This window comes from Macaca fascicularis, chromosome 3 (genome assembly GCF_037993035.2).
Source record: "Macaca fascicularis isolate 582-1 chromosome 3, T2T-MFA8v1.1".
In the NCBI taxonomy this organism is placed as follows: Eukaryota; Metazoa; Chordata; class Mammalia; order Primates; family Cercopithecidae; genus Macaca; species Macaca fascicularis.
In genome coordinates, this window is record NC_088377.1 from 172,802,335 (window position 1) to 172,818,417 (window position 16,083).

Consider the following 16,083-nt stretch of genomic DNA (forward strand, 5'->3'; position numbering starts at 1 on the left):
TCAGGGTTACAATGAACAGCCAGAAGCTATCTAGCATTTACTAGAACTGCAGTCCCAGGTCCCTGCTAAACTTCATTTGGTGCGACATCTTTAGAGAGTTGACCAGTAGATTCCAGCTTTTTAATCTTGGTGTTCTGTTGGGCAGGCCAGATGAATTTGGAATATTCTGTTTTAAACTGAATTTATACCTTATTATTTTAAGGGCTGTAACAAGTTGTTTTTTAAATGTTTTCAGTCAGCACATCTTTATTTATTGTCCTTAATACCCGGAGGCTACTTGAAGAAGGACTTAATTTTCAAAGTCTGGTAAGTAAACAATAGTTTCCCAATAACATCTTCAGGCAAACACCCAAAGACCTCATTTTCACCACAGCATTTGGGTTCTCCATAATTGCCCATTAGTATTGTGCTCAACCACAACATTTTATAATAATTTTAAAAATATTACGTACCTCTAAACACAAAAGTTTCTTACCAGTTTATTTTTTTCTTCTTTTTAATTACCATGTTTAACAAAAGACAAACACAAGACAGGTTTAAGTGTGGTATTGACTAGACTCCAGACATATTAAATAAATCACATAGGCTGGGTTGGGTTTTACACGAGAACTAGTTTGAAGATGGTTATTCACTGTTCTTCCAAGAATATAAAAATGTCCAGAGGAGACAGTGAGATAAGGAGATGCATGGTTTCAGCTCTGTGGGAATTTCTAAGGCTTTAAAATTCACTCCAGAATCCTGCAAAATTCCTTGATGTTGAGCTTGGCTGCTGATGCCTTCTTTTGTCTAGATCATCTGAAGCCATGCACTGAGACTCCAGAAATTTACCCTAGTCTCTCTTTCTACTTGTGACCAACAGGAAAGTTGGGCAAAGGGATTGTATTGGTCAGATAGGCTAATTGTAATAACAAATGACCTCCAAATTTAAATGGTTTGACCCCAAGCAAATACTGTTCTTGTCACAGTGCAATACAGATTGGTAGAAGTGGAGGTGTGTGGAATGTGGTGATTTGATTCTACGCAGTAATTCAAGCACATAACCTCCTTCCATCTTGGGGCTCTGTCTTCCGCGGTGTCCCCAGAGTCCTTTCCACCCAGCCGGTGAAAAAGAGAGCCTGCAGAGAACTGCACAGGAGGATTGTTATGGGCCAGACCTGGAACTGGCACCCATCACTTTCGCATGCCTTTGACTGAGTTCAGTCAATGGCCCTACCCAACGTTGAGAGAGGCTAGGAAGTACAGTCTAGCTCCAAGCTCAGTTCATAGCAGTTTCTGCCACACAGAAAAACAGAGAGCTCCTCAGAACAGGCAGACAGTCCTGTTCTTGCGTATCATCAAAGATGTGGAAAATAAATATGCTATCTTATTTTCAGTTTATTTAATGACCAAACCTACCATTAGTGTCTCGGTCAGTTTCTGGAAAAAGTCCATCCATCAAGCTTATTATTACCACAAATCAGTCCAAACTGGAACTTAACTTGTACATACATAGGACTTTCCAGAGTTCCAAGGTACCTAGACCAAGCCCATGCAGACATGCTGATCGTAAGTTGCGAACACACTTGCACGTTGCTCTTCTCATCAGATGGTTCTCATTACAAAATCTGGCAAGTCATCTGCCCAAAGCCATGCGGCATATCTAAACCAAACTTTGTCACATGGGACCTATGAAGAGAATAAATGTGTTATAAACATTTGAAAAACTGTCCTCATATCTGTTTTAGTCTGTTTGGGTTGCTATCCCAAAATACTATAAACTGGGTAACTTGTAAACAACAGAAATTTATTGCCCACAGTTCTGGAGACTGTAAAGTCCAAGATCAGGTCATCAGCAGATTTGACGTCTGGTGAGGGCCTGCTTTCTAGTTCATAGAGGGCGTCTTCTTGTTGTGTCCTCACATGGTGGACGGGGCAGGCTAGCTCTCTGGGGTCTCTTTTATAAGGGCATGCACTTATCCCATTCCTGGGGGTTCTGTCCTCATGACCTAATCACTTCTCAAAGGCTCCACTGCCTAATTTCATCACATTAGGGGTTAAGTTTCGATGTATAAATGTGGGGGAGACATAAACATTTAGCTCATTGCAATATGTCTTCTTAAAATATTTTTAAATGTTTCTGTCTTTTCTCGATCAATGTATTTTTCACGGTTGTCATGACTCCGTTACTGTTTGGACTCTTTCTTCCTGTTTCTCTCATTAACCAATTTACAAAGGCTATTTCATAGTTCGGCTATTTTAGAGACATCCATTTGTCCTCATTTACTCACAGGCTAGCATTCCCATTGAGATTTTAGCTTCCTCAAATAATGTTTGTTATCATCTCATGTAAAGAGGGTGATGTACAAGGGAACAGTGGTAAGGTTCCGACATGCACTTTGTGCCGTTTTTCTAGTTATGGAGGTAACTTTTATTTTTATTTTATTTATTTATTTATTTTTTATTTTTTGAGATGGAGTCTCGCTCTGTCATCCAGGCCAGAGTACAGTGGCAAGATCTGAGCTCACTGTAACCTCCGCCTCCCAGGTTCAAGCAATTCTGCTGCCTCAGCCTCCTGCATAGCTGGGACTACAGGCGTGTGCCACCATGTCCAGCTAATTTTTTGTATTTTTAGTAGAGATGGGTTATCAACATGTTAGCCAGGATGGTTTCAATCTCCTGACCTCGTGATCTGCCCGCCTTGGCCTCTCAAAGTGCTGGGATTTTACAAGCATGAGCCACCGTGCTCAGCTTATTTTTATTTTTTGAGACAAGATCTTGCTTTGTTGCCCAGGCTGGAATGCAGTGGCACAATCTCGGCTCACTGTAACCTCAGCCTCCCAGGTTCAAGCAGTTCTCCTGCCTCTGCCTCCCAAGTAGCTGGGATTACAGGTGTGCCACCATGCCCAGCTAAGTTTTGTGTTTTTAGTAGAGATAGGGTTTCACCATGTTGGCCAGGCTGGTCTCAAACTCCTGACCTCAGGTTATCCACCCGCCTTGGCCTCCCAGAATGCTGGGATTACAGGCATGAGCCACCGTGCCCAGCCTATGGTGGTAACTTTTCACTGGTCCATCTATGCTTTCCTATTATAATCCAAGTTATGCACTTAGGATGTGAATTATTGGGTTAAGGGTGCAATCTTCATTAATGTATTTCTTCATTTATTTTCCATTTGTTCACTCCAAAATAATTGTTGAGTGCCTACTATGTGCGAGACAGTGTGCTAAATGCTGGAGTCAGAACAAAGAATAATAGATATGAGGTCCCTACCTTCATGAAGCTTATGGGAGAGAAATGTTCTAAATAAATATTAATGCAAAATGTTAATTATAATAGTAATATTTATATGAATAGCTTATTTTCAAAAATATCTTGGATAACCTTGAATCATCATTTTTTTTTTTCTTTTAACTGGGGTCTTTCTTCCTCTGTAAAGACCAGCTTCTCTTTTAGGGTAATCATTCATTGATTCTTTCATTTACTTTCTGTTTAATTCAATTATTTATTTATTTATATACATTTATTTGTTCAATATCATTATAAAACTACTCCTTCCTATTCACTATGCTAAACTGTCAGAACACAGAAATAAAACTACAAGATTCTTGATCTCAAGGATCACAGTCCAGTTGAGGAGACTGGCATGTAAACTACACAGTACAATGTGATGAATGTCATGGAGAAAAGTGCAAAGTGCAGTGGGACAAGGAAAAGGAGAGGGCCTAGATCTGCCTACATAGGTCAGGGAAGGCGTCACAAAGGAGGTAGCACTGAGGTCTGAAGGGTGAATAAACTTTTGCCACGTTGAGGAAAGGCATGAGATGGCTATTTAACAATCAAAGATTTGAGGCTGGGTGCAGGGGCTCATGCCTGTAATCCCAGCACTTTGGGAGGCCAAGGTGGGCAGATCACAAGATCAGGAGGTCAAGAACATCCTCGCTAACAATGATGAAACCCCGTCTCTACTAAAAATACAAAAATTAGCCAGGCGTGGTGGCAGACACCTGTGGTCCCAGCTACTCGGGATGCTGAGGCAGGAGAATGGCGTGAACCTGGGAGGCAGAGCTTGCAGTGAGCTGAGATCACGCCACTGCACTCCAGCCTGGGCAACAGAGTGATACTCTGTCTCTAAAAAAAAAAAAAAAAAAAAAAAAAAAGGATATTTAGCCAGGCATGGTGGCTCACGCCTGTAATCCCAACACTTTGGGAGGCCAATGCAGGCAGATCACCTGAGGTCAGGAGTTTGAGACCAGCTTGGTCAACATGATGAAACCCCATCTCTACTAAAAATACAAAAATTAGCCAGGTGTGGTGGTACACACCTGTGGTCTCAGCTCTCAGGAGGCTGAGGCAGGAGAATCACTTGAACCCAGGAGGCAGAGGTTGCAGTGAGCTGAGATTGTGCCACTGCACTCCAGCCTAGGCAACAAAAGCGAAACTCCATCTCAAAAAAAAAAAAAAAATTAAAGATTTGTGCTGTCCTTGCAGAGTATTATGTTTTTATGAGAAGTGGCCCAAACAACTTCCAATTCCCTGTACATCTCTGTGGGGGCAGGTGACCAGTTCTTATTAGTGGAACATGAGCAGAGGTGATGTGGGTCATTGCTGGGACAGATGAAGATGTGGGTTTGCCTTTGCTTCCTTCTCCTTCCTGGCTACCAGCTCTGGAAGCAAAGGCCTCTGAAGCTGAGAGGCTGGCAGAGCTTCAAAACAGAAGGACCTTGGGTGGAAGACTTTATGGAGCTGCTACATGGATAAGAAATAACCTATATTGTGTTAATCTACTGACATTTCATAGCTTGCTTATTACAGCAGCAAGCTCTACCCTAATTAACCCAAGGCATACCAGGCAAAGCAAACAGTATGTGCAAAGGTTTATAAATGTGTCTAACATACAGTACATGCTCAATAAATATTTAATATTGCAGTCAGGGTATTATGAGAAAGTACAAGTAGTTCAATATTGCCAGAAAATAAAATATGTGATTGGTAGGGCTGAGAGGAGAGTGGCTGTATAGAGAGGCTTGGGCCAATCAAGAGAATTTTGGCTTACCCTCATGAGAAAAGGGAAGCCAATGAAGAATATGAAGAGGAGACAGGCATGATCACTGGAGTAGCAGTGTATTAGTCCGTTTTCATGCTGCCGAGAAAGACACACTAGAGACTGGGAAGAAAAAGAAGTTTAATTGGACTTCCAGTTCCACATGGCTGGGGAGGCCTCAGAATCATGGCGGAAAGTGAAAGGCACTTCTTACATGGTGGCAGCAAGAGAAAAATGAGGAAGAAGCAAAAGCAGAAACCCCTGATAAACCTATCAGATCTCGTGAGACTTATTCACTGTCACAAGAATAGTATGGGAAAGACCGGCCCCTATGATTCAATTACCTCCCTCTGGGTCCCTTCCACAACACGTGGGAATTCTGGGAGATACAATTCAAGTTGAGATTTGGTGGGGACACAGCCAAACCATATTAAGCAGGGTCTCTGCAAAACATAGCAGCCAAGAATTTCCCTTAATTGTCTTCAAATGTAAAATGCTAATCCAAAGAGGAGAGAGAAAGGATGTTAGAATGAGAAGATATCACAGTCTGGTCAAACTTTGTTCTACAAATGAGGAGAGTGAGGCCCAGAGAAGTTAAGTACCTTTGCCAAGATAACCCAGCTAGAACTTGGCAGGGCTGGGGACTAGAAACCTCATCCCTGGTGCCAGTCCTCTGCCTTGCTCTTTCCACTGTGCCACGGTGCTTCAAAGCAGCTGAGACCAGCTGGTGTGGCTGTGTTTTCAGTTCCCTAATGAAGACATTGGGGATTCAGAGGCAGGGTATTTTCCATGGGGGACTGTCCTTTCTGTAATTCCTCATCTGGCTTGAGCCTATTTTGGAAAAGGTCCATTTTTTAGCATCAGATTTCCCTGGAGGACCACTGGGAATGTGGTTAGTGGCCTGTGGGGTGCCCTTGCACTTTCTGAGTTTTTGTGGACAAGATGAGAAGAAAGCAGTGGTTTGAGCTCCTGGAAACCCTGCCAGGTCCCTTGGCATTTGAGGAGTTTGTTGGCTCACAAAGAGGGACTGTGGTTCAGCCGGCCAGCTGACTGTCCTTCAGGGTCAGATCAAAGCTTTGTCTGTCTAAAGGATCAGATACCTGTGGCTGACTTTTTTTTTTTTTTTTTTTTTTTTTTTTTTTTTTGCCACAGAGTCTCGCTCTGTCACCCAGGCTGGAGTGCAGTGGCACAATCAGAGCTCATTGCAGCCTTGACTTCCTAGGCTCAAGTGATTCCCACCACCTCAGGTCCCAAGTAGCTGGAGCTACAGATGTGTACCACCATGGCTGGCTAATTTTTTATGGGCAACGTAGTGAGATCCCATCTCTTAAAAAACCCCTGGCTTCAAGCGATCCTGCCTTGGCCTCTCAAAGTGCTAGGATTATAGGTGTGAGCCACCATGCCCAGCCTGACATTTTAATATCACTTTCTGTTCATCAATTCACTACTTCTGGTTTTCATATATTGTTAAGTTCATTCAGTATTCATTATAATTGTTTTCACTCTATGTGCCACCCGAGGCAATAGATCATACATTTGTTTTTCAATAGCAAGTAGGAGTACAGGGACAACTGTGCTGGGGTCAGGCTCAGAGAAACATGACATGTTCTCTGACTTAAGTAGGAATGGGTATTATTAAGTTATTTTACAAGTAGGGGTGCCAAAACATAAGTTGGGGACAGGGGAGGTCATTTGTTCAAAGTCTTCAAGAAAACTGGCAAAAATAGATTCCTTGATGTTTTTCGGCCAAGAATTTTATAATCATCTTACTTCTTGTCCTTTGACTGTATCATCTTTGCCTTCCCTGTGTGTTGCCCAACTGCCAGCTCAGTTGGTTATGATAAGGTATTCACATAAGATCGCTGCCGGGTGTGGTGGCTCACACCTGTAATCCCAGCAGTTTGGGAGGGTGAGGTGGGCAGATGATCTGAGCCCAGGAGTTTGAGACCAGCTTGGGCAACATGGTGAAACCCCAACTCTACAAAAAATACAAAAATAAACAGTGTGGTGGCACATAACTGAGGTCCCAGCTACTGGGGAGCCTGAGGTGGGAGGATCAGCTGAGCCCAGGAAAGTCAAGGCTGTAGTGAACTGTGATTGCATCACTGCACTCCAGCCTGGGCAACAGAGCAAGACCCTGTCTCAAAAAAAAAAAAAAAAAAAAAAAAAAGATGAGAGATGAGATTGCTGCCTCAGTCCCTGAGGAGTGTCTTGGTGTCACTCAAAGACAAGCTTGTAAGCAGTGCTTGGGCTTTGAAATTAGAGAGACATCTGCCACTCACTATGAGAACTTGGGCAAGTTTCTTAACTTCTTTGAGCCTCAGTTTCCTTCTATGTGATATGGGACAATAAGGAACACTCTTCGGGGGTGGTTGTAGGGATTAAATAAACTAATATTTGTAAAGCTCCTTTTTTAGTACTGAGACACACAGTTGTCTTTTAAATTATTTCCCTTCTTGGCTTCTGAGAAGATCCCATTAGTAACATTTTGTTACCTACTTTCCATCTCTGGTCAAGATGAGAAGTTAGACCAAAGAGTGAGCAGATGGAGACCAAAATATCACCTTTGTCTTAGTCAGTTCAGACTGCTATAATAAAGTACCATTGGCTGGTTGGCTTACAAACAACAGAAATTTATTTCTCACAGTTCTGGAGACTGGAAATCCAAGATCAGGGTGCCAGCATGGTCAAGTTCTGGTAAGGGCATCTTCCAGGTTGCAGACAGTCAACTTCTTGCTATATCCTTGCATTGCAGAAAGACAGCAAGAGAGCTCTCTGAAGTCACTAGTCCCATTCATGAGGACTCCACCCTCATGACCTGGTGACCTCCCAAAGGCCCCACCTCCTAATACCATCACCTAGTTTTTTTGTTTTGTTTTGTTTTGTTTGAGACGGAGTCTTACTCTGTCTCCCAGGCTGGAGTGCAGTGCAACCTCCACCTTCTAGGTTCAGGTGATTCTCCTGCCTTAGCCTCCCGAATAGCTGGGACTACAGGCATGCACCACGACACCCAGCTAGTAGATATATTTTTTTTGGCGGCAGTGGGGGGGGGGTGGTTTTTGTATTTTTAGTAGAGACGGCTTTCACCATATTGGCCAGGCTGATCTCAAACTCCTGGTCTCAAGTGATCCACCTGCCTTGGTCTCTCAAAGTGCTGGGATTATAGGTGTGAGCCACTGTGCCCGGCCCATCACCTTGTATGGGTTAGGATATCAACATATAAATTTGAGAGGTTGTTATTCAGTCCATAACCACCTTGATTACTGATAAAGGCTGTTTATTGTGAAAGCTAAAGGTACAGCTGAAGGTAGACATACTTATGTAGACTTATCCACCCTGTCACAAGCAACAACGTTTGACCAGGACAGGCCTTCCCATGCTGGGATAGCGGGGTTGGGTCAGAAAGAAGACCTGGCCCCACCAGAGAAGCAGGGCACAATGATATCCTCATTCTGGGCAGGCAGATACATAAGAGGAAGAAGGGAGGTGCTAGACTGTGTCATCTTCACCCATTCATCAATTGGATTAAGTCACTCTTCTAAGGAGGAAGAACAAGATAGGCAGGACAGGGAGCTAGGAGTGTCAAACTCCATAGGGAAGGAAACCGCAGAAGCATTTCCTCCAGTGTCCCCCTCTCCTTTATTCTGGGTCTATTGCTTGGGAAGATTCAGGCGCTGGTGGGGAGGTAAGGGCAGCTTCTGAGCACAAAAAGTTGGGAGAAAAATGTTGGGGAGAGAGGGAGAGCTAGGGTTGAGTCATCCGTAGAGGAAGAGCGATGTACACTTGAATCCGGAAAGGAAAGTCAAGCTCAGAGTCAGGGGTTAGAGGTCTGAAGGGAGGTCAAAGTTCAGAGATCTGTTCTAGATGGGAAAGCGCAGCAAGTGCATAATCAGAATTTCCAGGCATGGGAGAACATCTTAGGGCCAAATCCCAAGAGGATGGGGGGCAGCAATGTGCCAAAGGCACATGAAAGGTGGGTGAAAGGGATGTGTGTGTTGATTTAGGGCAGAGTGTGGTTCACCATTTTTCTTTTCCCTCTTCATGACAACCAGTGATGTTTCAGATAATAGTGGCTGCTTCACTCAGTCTGGGTCTCTGAGTGAAGATAAACTGGAGCAGAGTCACAGCTGACTTAACGTGGACAAGCAGCATGAATGGGAACAAAACTGTTCTTGTTGTAAGCCACTGAGGTTTGGGGGTCATTTGTTCTGGTAGCATAATCATAACTTTCCTGATGGATATGCCACTATAACATATCATTTCCTTCACAAAAGACAGTGAAGGAGAACTTTCAGTGACTCTGTCTGATGTTTGGGGAGGAGTATTACAAATGTGACAAGCCTCGATGTGGATGCTGCTCAGTAGCGTCAGTCCCTGGCTGCATGACCTGCTTCCACGCAGCAGCCTCACTCTCCACGTGGTTCAGATTTATGCTTTGATGACTTCATGACATGGATCTTTTAAGTCACCAAGGAAGAGCCAAATATATGGCTTGATATATTTGTACTCAATGAAAGCTCACTAAATTCTTGTACAAGTATTTGTACTCAATGAAAGCTCACTAAATTCTTGTGTAATATTTAATAAGTGGGTAAGAAGTTAATGGAAGGGGAAGGGAAGGGTGAACAGAGGTTGATTAATGTACAAATATACAGTAAGAAGAAAGAAAACCTAGTGTTTGATAGATCAGGAGGGTGATCTATATTGTAAACTATAGTTTACAACAATCAATTGTGCTTTTTTTTTTTTTTTTTTAGCTGGAGTTTCACTCTTGTTGCCCAGGCTGGAGTGCAGTGGCACAATCTTGGCTCACTGCAACCTCTGCTTCCTGGGTTCAAGCGATTCTCCTGCCTCAGCCTCCCAAGTAGCTAGGATTACAGGCGCCCGCCACCACACTCAGCTATTTTTTGTTTTGTTTTGTTTTGTTTTGTTTTGTTTTTTGAGACAAAGTCTCATTCTGTCGCCCAGGCTGAAGTGCAATGGTGCAATCTCGGCTCACTGCAACCTCCACCTCCCAGGTTCAAGCGATTCTCGTGCCTAAGCCTCCTGAATAGCTGGGATTACCAGTGCCCACCACCACGCCCTGCTAAATTTTGTATTTTTTTTTTTTTTTTTTTTTTGAGACGGAGTCTTGCTCTGTTGCCCAGGCTGGACTGCAGTGGCCGGATCTCAGCTCACTGCAAGCTCCGCCTTCCGGGTTTACGCCATTCTCCTGCCTCAGCCTCCCGAGCAGCTGGGACTACAGGCGCCCGCCACCTCGCCCGGCTAGATTTTTGTATTTTTTAGTAGAGATGGGGTTTCACCATGTTGGCTAAGCTGGTCTCAAACTCCCGACCTCAGGTGATCCAACCGCCTCAGCCTCCCAAAGTACTGGGATTACAGGTGTGAGCCACCACGCCTGGCCTTTTTGTATTTTTAGTAGAGACACGTTTCACCATGTTGGCCAGACTGGTCTCGAACTCTTGACCTCAAGCAATCCACCTGCCTCAGCCTCCCAAAGTACTGGGACTACAGGCGTGAGCCACTGCACCTGGCCAATTGTGCATTTCAAAACAGCTAGAAGAGGGTAATTTAAATGTCTCTAGCATTTAAATATTTGTCTTTTTTAAAAAAGGCAAATATTTAAGGTGATGGATATCCCAATTACACTGATTTGATCTTTACAAATTATATGAATGTATTATCACATGTACCCTCCAAATATGTATACCTTTTATATATCAACAAAAATAAAGGAAAAAAGTTAATGGATTATGATCAATAGATATAAGATCTGCCCATTCTCTCCTTTTCTCTTCTTGTTGGGGCAATTTTCTTTAGTCTTTCTCTCTTTTCCCCTCCTCTTCCTCCTTTATTTTATTTTATTTGTTTTATTTTTGAGACAAGGTCTGGCTTTATTATGTAAGCTGGAATACAGTGATGTGATCTCAGCTCACTGCAACCTCTGCCTCCTGGACTCAAGCCATTCTCCCACCTCTGCCCCCTGAGTAGCGGGGACTACAGGCACACCACGCCTGGCTAATTTTTGTATTTTTTGTAGAGACGGGGTTTTGCCATTTTGCCCAGGCTGGTCTGGAACTCATGAGCTCAAGTGATCCGCCTACCTCGGCCTTCCAAAATGCTGAGATTACAGGCATGAGCCACTGTGCCTGGCCACCTTCTTTATTTTTTATTGTTTTCTCTTCTTTATAATCCAGGTGATCCAATAATAACTATACTTATTATTATTTAGGTTAAGGAGGGGCCAAATTCTAAGGCCCTTGAATGCAAAGCTTGTCCAGCTTTGAAGATGGGACCCAGGCATTCTTTTTCCATTGATAATACTTAGTTTAGTTGTTCATTATCCTCATCTGGACCATTTTAACTAGAGAGTAGTAGTGGTGGTATTAATAGTAAAAATAATGATTATTAACATTTATTGAATGTCTACTATGAACTTTTTTTTTTTTTAGAGACAGGTGTCATTCTGTTGAGATCATAACTCACTGCAGTCTCGAACTCCTGGCCTCAAGCGGTCCTCCCACCTCAGCCTCCCCAGTAGCTAGGACTACAGGCATGCACCAACCATGCCCAGCTAATTTTTAAAATTTTATTTTTTTGTAGAGACAGAGTCTCACTTCATTACCCAGGCTGGTCTTGAACTCCTGGACTCAAGAGATCCTCCCACCTCAGCCTCCCAAAGTGCTGGATTACAGGCCTGAGCCATTGTGCCTGGCCTATGAGGTATGTTTTTGCATGCACTGTTATTCAATTCTTAATCCAATCCTATGGACTAAATGTAATTTTTATTATAATGCCACTTTGTAGCTAGGAAATGAAGATTGACAGAGATTAAGTGAAACTTGGAGGTTGGCCACCTTTCATTCATCCAACATCCAACATCTATTACTGAATGTTTACTGTGTGCCAGACACTGTTTCAGACATGCGGATAGAGCTGTGACTAAGACTATTCTCATGGAGCTTTTATTCTAGTGGGAGAGGCAGATAGGAAACTGGTAAATTAAGAAACAAGAGGATTTCAATAGTGATTAAAGCTATGAGAAAAGTAAAATAGGGTAATTGACATGACTGACAGGAGTAGGGGGAAATTGTGCAACACTGGATAAGAGATTCAGAAGACCTAAATTATGTGAAGCCAGCAGTGCAACATTTTGGGGTAATGATCTCACGACATGGATCTTTGCAAATGCGAAGATCCTGAGGGAGAATGAGCTTGGTATGATCAGCAACAGTAATTGAACTAGAATTCAAAACTGGGTCATCTTTTTATTTCTTTTACAGCTTTATTGAGATATAGTTCACATACCATTAAAAAAAAATGCCCATTTAAAGTGTAAAGTTTGGTCCAGGTGTACACTGGTAATCTCAACACTTTGGGAGACTGAGTCAGGAGGATAACTTGAGGCCAGGACTTCAAGAGCAGCCTGGGCAACAAAGAGAAACCCAATCTTTACAAAAAATAAATAAGTTAGCTGTGTGGTGGTGCACACCTGTTGTCCCAGCTACTCAGGAGGTGGAGGTGGGAAGATCACCTGAGCCTGGGAAGGTGGAGACTGCAGTGAACCATGATTGCACCTCTGCACTCCAGCCTAGGTGACAGAGCAAGACCCTGTCTCAAAAATAATAATAATAAAAATAAAGTGTATAGTTCAATGGCTTTTTACTGTATTAATACCATTGTGCAACCATCACAATTATCTAATTTTACAGCGTTTTCAACATCCCCCAAAAAACCCCTGTACCCATCAGCAGCCGTTCCCTGTTCCCATTCCCCACCCTCAAGCCCACTCTAGCCCCAGGCAACCACTAATCGAGTCCCTGTCTCTATGGATTTGCCTATTCTGGACATTTGGTATAAATGGAGTCATATAATATATAGTCTTTTGAGACAGGGTTCCTTCACTTAACATATGTTTTCCGGGTTCATCCATGCTGTAGCATCTATCATCAGTAGTTATTACTTTTTTCTGGGGCTGAAAAGATTCCATTATATGGCTATACCACATTTTGTTTACCCATTCATCAGTTCATGGACGTGGATTGTTTTCACTTTAGGCCATTATAAATAATGCTGCCATGAACATTCATATACAGGTTTCCTTGTGGACATACGTTTTCATTTCTCTTGGCATACGTATGGCTAGGAGTAGAATTCCTGAGTAATTTGGTAACTGCATGTTCAGCATTTTGAGGAACTGCCAAACTGTTTTCCAAAGTGGTGCCACCATTTCATGTGTTCATAAGCAATAGATGAGGGTTCAGTTTCTCCAGATCCTTACCAACACTTGTTCTTGTTATTATAGATATTCTTGTGGTGTGAAGAGATACCTCACTGTGGTTTTGACTTGCATTTCCTGAAAGACATATAATGTTAAGTATCTTCTCATGTGCATAATGGCCATTGGTATATATTCTGTGGCAGAATGTTTATTTAAATTATTCGTCCATGTTTTTTTTAATTATTTTTTTCTTTTTTGAGAAAAAGTCTCACCCTGTTACCCAGGCTGGAGTGCAGTGGCGCAATCTCTGCTCACTGCAACCTCCACCTCCCGGGTTCAAGCAATTATTGTGCCCCAGCCTCCAGGGTAGCTGGGATTATGGGCAAACACCACCACACCCAGCTAATTTTTTTTGTATTTTTAGTAGAGACAGGTTTTCACTATGTTGGCCAGGCTGTCTTTGTCCATGTTTTAATTGAGTTATTTGTCTTTTTATTCTTGAGTAGTAGTAGGGTTTTAAAAATATTCTGGATATGAGTCCCTTGTCAGATACACGATTTGCAAAGATTTTTCTCCTGTCTTGTGGGTTGTCTTTTCACTTTCTTGATGGTGTTACTTGAAGAACAAAAGTTTTTACTTTTGAAGTTCAATGTATCTATTTTTTTCTTTTGTTACTTCTGCTTTTGGTGACATATCTAAGAAACTATTGTCAAATCCAAGGTCATGAACATTTACTCTTGTTTTCTGCTAGGAGTTTTATAGTTTTAATTTATACATTTAGGACTATGACCCATTTTGAGTTAATCTTTTTTTTTTTGTATAGTGTTGAGAGTCCAACTTCATTTTTTTTTACAGGTATCCAGTTGTCCCAGCAATATTTGTTGGAAAAAACAGTTCTTTCCCTATTGAGTTGTCTCGGCACTCTTCAGAAATTCAATTCAATACCAATGTGAGGGTTTATTTTTAGTCTCTCAAGTCTATTCCATTCATCTATATGTGTATCCTTATGCCTTATGTCGTGATTACTGTAGTTTTCTGGTAGGTTTTGAAATCAGGAACTATGCCTCTTCCACCTTTGTTCTTCCTCTTCAAGATTGTTCTGGCTATTTTGGGTTGTATTTCCATGTGAATAGTATGATCAGCTTATCAATTTCTGTAAAATAAAAAAATGTTGGGATTTTGATAGAGATTGCATTGGATTTCATTTTTCAGGATTACTCATTGCTAGTGTATAGAAATACAATTGATTTTTGTTTATTTATCTTGTATCCTGCCATATTTCTTTTCTTTTCTTTTTTTGTTTTAGAGACAGTCTTGCTCTGTCACCCAGGTGGAGCGCAGTGGCATGATCATAGCTCACTGCAGCCTCCAACTCGTGAGCTCAGCAATCGTCCCATCTCAGTCTTGTGAGTAGCTAGGACTACACATGCACACTCAGCTAATTTCTAAATTTTTTGCAAAGATGGGGTCTCACTATGTTGCCCAGGCTGGCCTTGAACTCCTGGCCTCAAGCATCCTCCCACCTTAGCCTCCCAAAGTGCTGGGATTACAGCCACCATGCCCAGCCACTGCCACATTTCTGAACCTGTTTTATCTTATATTCTTATCATGGTGCTTTACTGCTTACTCTGTGGGAGGTATCTTGTTAGACACTAGAAATACAAAGATGGGCCAGGCACAGTGGCTCATGCCTGTAATCCCAGCACTTTGGGAGGCCAAGGCGGGTGAATCACCTGAGGTTGGGAGTTTGAGACCAGTCTGACCAACATGGAGAAACCTCATCTCTGCTAAAAATATACAATTAGCCGGGCATGGTGGCACATGCCTGTAATCCCAGCTACTTGGGAGGCTGAGGAAGAAGAATCGCTTGAACCGGGAGACTGAGGTTGTGATGAGCCGAGATAGTGCCACTGCACTCCAGCCTGGTCAACAAGAGTGAAACTCCATCTCAAAAAAAAAAAAAAAAAAAAAGAAATAGAAAGATGAAGAACATATGGTCTTTGTCCTGAAGAAGCTTATAGCCTAATTCAAAAAATAAGACATAAACTTATTGATTAAACAGTAGCCCATGACAGCAACATACAGGGAAGTACATAATTGCCAAATGAATGTTACAGATGATTAGAGATCTAGCAAAGGTCAGGGGATTAGGAGGGACGTGGAGGCTATACAGGTCTAGGAGAAATAGAGGAGGAGAGATCTGAGCTGGGCTTGAAGGCTCAACCTGGCCCTCCTTCCCTTCCTTCTTTCTCCCCTTCCTTCTTTAATTTTTTTACTTCCTCTTCTCCCATTTCTCTTCCTACTCATCTTCTTTGAAAACATTGATAGAATATAACCATGGTTGGCTATCATTTCTCAAACCTGGTGGATCATCAGAATCTCTTGGCAAGCCTTTTAAATATACAGATTCCAGAGTCTCATGTCAGACCTATTGTATCATATTCTCAGAGGGTGGGGCATGGACAATTGCACTACAAGTTTTATCTGATTTTCAGCCACATTTGGAAATCTCTGGGTATGACTATAGTCATGATTTCCACATGTGGACCAATCCCCATCTTCATTCCACTGCACCTCTGACTCTGTTTAGGATGCTCACAAGGCCAGCAGGTCACATAGGCACCTAGTGAGGGAGGGGGAGTGGGCCTGTGCAACAGCTCCTGCATTTGTGAACAGCGTGTCAATCTGCATACATTACTGAGAAGGCTCGTCAGTATCATTTATGTTTATGGGGATAGCTCATTATACAGATCAAACTTTTATTTTCTGTAACTGAGAATCTAAGAATCTCAAAAGATCCTCCCGCTATGGATGGCCATGACCCTCAGAGTTACCTGTGGGACA

The 16,083-nt window shown here is 42.5% G+C and overlaps 1 protein-coding gene across 1 annotated transcript in view; it reads left to right on the forward strand.

The window, feature by feature from the left end:
* Positions 1–16,083, forward strand: part of MKLN1 (muskelin 1) — a 377,314-nt gene that overhangs the window by 157,304 nt on the left and 203,927 nt on the right. Inside the window, exon 3 of the mRNA XM_065541080.2 lies at positions 11,622–11,741. Coding sequence (XP_065397152.1) covers positions 11,737–11,741 — 5 coding nt within the window. The 5' untranslated portion in view covers positions 11,622–11,736. The remainder of the gene's footprint in view (positions 1–11,621; positions 11,742–16,083) is intronic.